At 36.1% G+C, this 7,340-nt stretch overlaps 1 protein-coding gene across 1 annotated transcript; it reads right to left on the bottom strand.

Moving 5' to 3' along the window:
• Positions 1 to 1,226: 1,226 nt before the first annotated feature.
• On the bottom strand, positions 1,227 to 3,650 carry LOC131597458 (uncharacterized). Its single transcript, XM_058870155.1, has 3 exons — positions 3,155 to 3,650; positions 2,562 to 3,044; positions 1,227 to 2,389 (listed from the first exon to the last, which is right to left on the bottom strand). Exons 1-3 carry the CDS (start codon positions 3,648 to 3,650, stop codon positions 1,227 to 1,229), a joined length of 2,142 nt encoding a protein of 713 aa, XP_058726138.1.
• Between the last annotated feature and the right edge of the window lie 3,690 nt (positions 3,651 to 7,340).

The raw sequence follows: 7,340 nt of genomic DNA, 5'->3' as shown, positions 1-7,340 counted from the left end.
AGAACATTATGATTTTTTGTATTTCCTCCCTTAATTTTTAAAATTTTCTTTAACCATTTAGGTGCATTCACCGTGTTTGTATTGAGTTACATAAGTCTAGTACTTATGGAACATTGGATCCATTTTTTATTCAATGGACAAGTAATGATCCAAATTCCATTCAAGAGCACTTGAAAAGACGGTTAAATGAGAGAATAAAACATTGTTACTTAGCACCATTTATCAATGAGTAAGTATATATTTTTGTAATTGATCTTTATGTATTCTATATTTAGTTTTGTTTTAGCAAATACTAGTTATATATATGCACATGTTTATTCGGTGATTATTGGCAATTGATCATCTTATCATTAAGGACGAATACGATAACTACACTGTGTTCCTTACATTATAAACTCGAGAGAAAAATGAAAGATGTTATTAATTGGTAAGTGTATGTTTATATGAAACTTTAAATTAATATTTTCTTTGACATTTTAATTAGATTATCGTGTAATATGTTTAATTCATTTTCAATATACAGTATTGTGCAGCAAGTGAATATGAAGCATAATATTAGAAGAAAGCCCACATGGATCTTGCCTAATGTAAGTGGCCTGATTACATATTTCTTCCATTTACATTCATGTGTGGTTATATTCATGAAATTAATGTTTAAATTTGTAGACGAGGAAATAGCCAGGGGATTACGAGTGTGGGTATTATGTCATAAATCACATGTCAAACATTATCCTTACCGGTATTGTTGATTCATGGGATAAGGTATATATGTCATAAAATGTTTACATATATTATATATAAGTGGACTATTGAATTATTATCATGCATGATATTCACTTTTTTTATCTTTATCATGTAGATGTTTAATGACGAAACACCTTTCCCTGTTGAGGACTTTGTAGATCTTCGTAAACGTTGGGCGTATATCCACGTTGGGCGTAAACGTTGGGCGTATATCCACAATTTCCTATTGTGCCATGTTGACAAGAATATAGGATTTGGATATTGTGTTGTTATTTGGATTCCGCTGCAATATGATGAAGTTGTTTGGATTTAAATGTTCGATGAATTATGAGTTTCTCCGATATAAGTGTTATGTATCCATGTACTTTGAGCATGAATTGTAGTTTTGTTTAAGTCGAATATGTGACGGCTCAAATTAGTTGCTTGTTTCGATGTTTTTATACTCTGTTTGCTCTTTTTAATTGAGGGGTAGATTTGGGGTGTTACATTGGCAGCCCTAACTCATACATAACTTCCTCCAAAGCCCTCCAATCCACCATGTCATAGGCTTTTTGGAGGTCTAATTGGAGCATACAACGAGGTGTACCACCTTTCCTCTCATAGCCCTTCATAAGCTCAAAAGCCAGCAAAATATGGTGGTGGATTTTCTGTCCTGGAACAAAGGCAGCCTGACAGAGGCTAATAATGTCTGGAAGGACTTTCCCCAACCTTGTAGTTAAGACTTTTGAGATAATTTTGTAGAAGGTTGTGCACCCTGCAATTGGACGAAATTCTTTAACAGTTTTTACATTATTGCTCTTTGGGATCAAGGTGACTGCAGTTCTATTGAAAGGCTTATACAACCTGCAGTGGTCAAAGAATTCCATAACTGCTGCTACAACATCTTCTTTTATAGTTTTCCAACTAGCCTTGGAAAACTTTGCCCCATACCCATCAACACCTGGACTTTTGAGATCACCTATGCCTTTTAGAGCATCCTCCACTTCCTTTAAAGTAATTGGGCTCACAAGATAGGCTCTCTGCTCCATGGATACTTGGTTACCTCTTCTCATGGCATCAATATCAATCTGTTCCAATTCTCTGCTTTGAGTGTCCATCAGATTAGTGTAAAAATCCATTACTTCTTTCTCTATATCCTCCTGGTTTGTTAGCACATCACTATTGCTGTTTTGGAGGCACCACATACCCTTTGCTCTATTTTTTGATTTGAGATATGCATGGAAAAAGGCAGTGTTCCCATCTCCTTTAATGAGCCAGTCAATCTTTGTTCTTTGTTGCATTATACTTTCTTCAATAGTGTTCCAGTGGATAATTTCTTCAGTGATTCTCTTTATCTCTTCAATTGCAGGGATATTAAATCTGTTAGTCCTCAGATTCTCTTGTACCTGTTCAAGCTCTTGCCTTGCCTTGACTAGTTTAATCTTCACATCAGTACTAGGTTTGCCAAACCTCTTTAGCTCAGTTTGTAATCTCCTCAATTTATGCCACAAAATCACCATTGGTCTGCCTCTCACTTGTTGCCTCCAACTGTGTGCAACCAAGTCATCATAGCCCTCAATGGTGGTCAAATAATTCTTGAACCTAAAGGTGCCTCTGAATTTTCCAATTGTATTACCTCTTATATACAAAATAGCATGATCTGAGACTGAAGCAAGGGAGGATAGTCAGAATTTTATCTGTATTGTTTTGAAACCAGTCTACATTTGCTAGTACTCTATCTATCCTTGAGTATATTGGCCCCATGCTTTGCCTATTAGACCATGTGAAGAAGTCACCATGGCTATCCATCTCATACAGGCCTGTTATGGTCATCATACTTTGCATATCCTTGTATTCTGCTTCAGTGACCATCTGGCCCCCAATCCTGTCCTGTGCATTAGCTACATTGTTGTAATCCCCCAATACACACCAAGGGCCCTGCTGATTCATATGAATTGTTTCCAGTTTAGTCCATAATCTTCTCCTCTCTTCCAAAGTATTGTGGGCATAGATAGCAGTAATCCAGAAATGGAAGTCTCCATGAGTGTCATATACCCCACAATGGATATGCTGACTACTACTACTAACATATCTCAAGTTCCATTTATTATGATCCCAACCAAGCCAGATTCTACCATTCAAGTGCTTATTGTAATCGTCTAGATAAGTCCCCTTGAAACTCAGTTTATTCCTGACTGCATCAGCCTTGTTAGCCTTGACCCTAGTCTCCAATAAGATCAGAAATTCTGGTGCAAGCTCAAGGAGACGGGAGCTAATCTCCCTTGCCTTGCCAGATTTATTTAACCCCCGTACATTCCAGGCTACAAGCATGGTCCTCGATCTAACACCACCACTGGTTCATTCACCACCTCTAATAGTTTGAAAACATTTGCACAGGGTATGGTATTAGAAGAAGTAGCAATTTGTTTACCTTTGTCCCTGACGCATTTGCTGGCTTTGGTCCATTCTTCCTCAATCTCCTCAATGGTATCTGCTACTGGTGGAGTTGTAGTGATTGGTTTCTCTGGTGGTTCTACTACCTGTTGCTGCTTCGGTTTCCATACTTTCTTTAGAGTTGGTTCACCGCATATGTGCCCCATCCTCTGAAATTTATCACAGAACTTTGGCTTCCATTCATGCTCGATGGCTTGCTTCATTTTTCTTCCTTCATTATCCTTCAGTGTGATCTCCTCCACCAGTTTGCGGGTGACATCAACCTCCACAAGGATTCTAGCATACGAGACTCGGAGTTTATGAGCAGTACATTCGTCTGTAACTAGCGGCATACCAATGGCGCTTCCAATTTTGTTGAGGCTACGTGCTCCCCAAAGATGAAGAGGTAGCTGAGGCAGTTTGACCCAGAGTGGCATAGTTCGTAGCATATCTTGTTTCACGTTGAAATGCGTTCTCCATTCCTTGAGTAGCATTGGTGTGCTACGGATCGTGTATGGGCCTTTCATCATGACAGCATCCACGTCCTCGTGGGATTTGAAACGAAGGAGGAAATACCCATCGTCATGATACTATAGATCTGGTAGACTCACAAAGTTCCAAACCCTAGTCATATAGTTCTTAACGGCGTACATACTCAATTCTTCTCCAAACACATACATTATGAGTGTGTTTTCCCAGAATTGAATTTCAGATGCGACGTCTTCATCTTCGAATTCCACCTCAATTTCCCCGTTTATCACCGTGGGTGCTACATAGGTCATCAACCTACCATTCGCTGGATTCCTGTTTTCACTTAGTACATCAACCCATAGCTTGCGAGGGGTTGAAGGTTGTCCCTTACCCCCCTTCTTTTTACTCTCCGTTTTGCCCTTCTGGCACCTCCGTATTCCATAGCGGTGGTGACTGGTTCACAGGCGGCGAAGGCACCGCAATTTTCGGACGCCCTCTCCCCCTTTTCGCCATTGTTTTATAAAGGTTTTTTTTTTAAAAAAATATTTGTGACAAGTTCTTACATTTCATTTTATTTTAGGTATAATTCAATATATTTTAGTATAATATTTATTATTTTATTTTTTTTAAGCAAGAGATATATTGAAGGGAGAACTAAGGGTTCTCCAACCTTGATACACAACAAACGGTACTAAGCCGATAAAAAACAATATTACAACCTCCAAACCAAAAACTAAACTTAATGCTCCAAAAGATATTATTAATCTTAAATGTAAAAATAATAATATATTTTTAGAATATTTTTGAATTTATTATATTAATTTATATGTAGTGTGGATGGTAAAAATACTTACTCACATTTAATTAAGTATATTTTACATTAATTACGTTTATATTTGTATTGACGATGTGAATAGTTATTGTAAATGTCAAATAATTATAGATTTAATTATTATTTAAACATAAATTAACTATGTAAAATTATCCAGTATACTTTAGAAATATTCTAGGGACACAATTTTTGAAAAATGATATGAATAAAATATCTAACAAGCAGGGCCGGCCCTTGGCCAGGGCAAGAAGGTCCACAGCTCAGGACCTCAAAAATAATAGCGCCTCAAATTAGATGTTGGGCTTTAGAAAATAAATATTATTATTTGTATATAATATGTGTTAAATTAATAACAATGTGAAGATTCCAGCTCAACGGCTAAATTTGCTTCCATCAATTGAAAGAATGGCAGTTCGATTCTTAGCAAGGCATAATTTTTAATGGATTTTTTTTTGTCTTTTATATTATTTAGAGAATAACCGCGAATTCTAAGTGAATAAAAGTATATGCGGCTGTTAGCTAGAGATTTCGACTGGAGAATATGCTTCTCGAAGGATTAGGGTTCGAAGAAAAAATGGCTTTCAATGGCCATTTCCGAGAATGTTATTTATGGTGAAGATGCTTGAAATCGAAGCTGAATCGAGATAGGTTGTCTTTAAGACTTAAGCGTTTTCTGAAATAGGAGAGTACTGAATCGAGATAGGTTGTCTCCAAGATGCAATGATGGTGTTTTCGAGCTAGCTCCCCATCCATTGATCTCTTCTGATCATAGGGGACAATTCTGATGCAGAATGGCTTCCAATTGGCTTAGGAGAAGATTCCTTGATGATTCACTAATATTCCATTTTGTAATGATTACTTAATCACATGGCATTGAATTTTTTAATATTCTTCAATCTCTTTGCAATGATGCATTTGATCATCTCTTATCTCTTATAATGTTTCTGAAGTTTAGAGGCACCAAATAGTGTAGGCATTTGCATAAAATTGCAAGTTTCAAACTTAAGCATGACCTATAATTTCACATCAAATGCCTAACTTTGATCAATCATATCTCTTGGCTCAAGATGAATTTGGAGAAGGTTGAGCACAATTTGGAAAGCCCTTAACATGTACTTCAATTCATTAGTTTAGAGTTTCTTCAAAATCACTTGGGAAATTTGTGAAAAATGGGCTTAAAGTTCGAAGAAATTTAGGGTTTTTTGCTGGTTTCATGGAGGCAGCAACTTTGAAGCTCCATATCTCTTCAATGGTTGACTTCTAGCCAAAAAATCATATGTGATAAAGTTGTTCATTGGATCAAAATCTACAAATTTGATTTTGGAAGTTTTTTTCAGCTTGTACTTAAAATTTTGAGATATTCCCTTCCAAAGTTTTGAAAAAAAGACCTTTAAACACTTGGAAAAATTTCTAAGTATGAAAAGTCAATCTTTGACTTTTTGATTCTTGATAGATTTTCTTGATTTCTATTGGTAGGGTGATTTCTACATAAATCACTTGGCGATCTGCTTAACATAGCGCAATATTTCGTGTCCCGAATCAAAAGATCAAACATGGAAGATAATTGTATGCGGTTGATTTAAGACTTATGGAGGTTTATCGTGTAGTCGCTATGATTTTATCAAGCTTCTAATAAATTTCCATTGAATTTAAATCCGAGAACATCCTTCACTCACCATCGATCTTTATTACTAACTTTGATAACATACTTGACAAGTTTCAAGATGATTATCTTTAACATCTAACAATTGACTTTAATTTCCGCATTTTATTATATTGCTCTTTATTTTTTTTCGCTTTATTGCCTTATTTTATCATTTCATCATGTTTATGTTTCCGCCATTTTCTCTTTGTCCATTTGGACGCTATGTTTATGTTTCCGCTATTTTCTTTTTGTCCACTTGGACCATACTTTATCTTTTATGCTAAAACACTTATAAACAACCAAAATCTAAAAAACACTTAAGGCTCTCTCTCTTGGACTATTGGTTACTATCTCGAGCATTTTGGAGACTTGGACTTTTGGCTTAGTACCTCTGGACCCTTATTCTGTTATTACTCTGTGGTTATTCTATCTGTCTGGCATTGGATTGTTGTCTGTTTGTGTATGTAGGTATTTCCTTGAAAGTCCTTGATGGTTAATTCCAAGGCATTGATATAAGGATTTTACCTGAAAACATCCGTTACTCTGTCCGATTTTTGTCAGAATTTTAATGTGCTTAATGCAAAGTGGTGCTAAATATAATAAGTTCATCTGGATCCCCAAGTGATAATGTGTTGGTTTAGTATTGATATTCCAAAGGATGAGAAATATACCTTGACTCTTAATATCAAGTGTTGGCTTCTTCTACGGTTAGACCGTTTCTTTCCTTAGCTTTTATTTTACGTATTAGGATAGCCTCTTCATCTCCTCCCCTTCTTAGATTTTCAAAATTTTCTCCCTTTTTCCAAAACCTTCTTATGTTTGTAAAATCTGTTTAAAACCTTTCTTAAAATATATCTTTTGCCCTTAGTGATTCTTTTCTTCAAAAGTTTAGACACGATTAATTGTTGTAGTGAGTTGTGATACCCCACGATTTTGAAATTGATTGATATAATGGGATCTTTCCGCGTGAGAGATGTAGTGGCATACTCGTTGATTTTATCCGAGTTGGAGCCCTTCTTTCATTTGCAATGCGAAGAACTCATTTGTTCTCATGCTCAAGATCAATGGCTGAGTATTCTCTCCGACGATAATAAAGTGTTTATTCCTTTTAAAAATCGTTTTCCCCTTGAAGCAGAACTACATTAGTTCTGACTTCTCCATTGCACCGAGGAGGTATGTAGGTACGAGGCTTAACGTCTTGCCGAGCTTATTTTAAAAATAAAACAAACCCTTTTT

The sequence above is a fragment of the Vicia villosa genome, linkage group LG4 (genome assembly GCF_029867415.1).
Source record: "Vicia villosa cultivar HV-30 ecotype Madison, WI linkage group LG4, Vvil1.0, whole genome shotgun sequence".
NCBI classification, from domain to species: Eukaryota; Viridiplantae; Streptophyta; class Magnoliopsida; order Fabales; family Fabaceae; genus Vicia; species Vicia villosa.
This window is presented reverse-complemented; position numbering and strand designations above follow the sequence as displayed.

Bases quoted from the DNA above. Each gene is read 5' to 3' on its own strand.
- LOC131597458 (XM_058870155.1), bottom strand. From the start codon at position 3,650: ATGCTACTCAAGGAATGGAGAACGCATTTCAACGTGAAACAAGATATG. The intron at 3,045-3,154 runs GTAAACAAATTG...CCATGCTTGTAG, and splicing joins CAAATGCGTCAGGGACAAAG to CCTGGAATGTACGGGGGTTA. The intron at 2,390-2,561 runs GTATGATGACCA...CCCTTGCTTCAG, and splicing joins AGAATACAAGGATATGCAAA to TCTCAGATCATGCTATTTTG.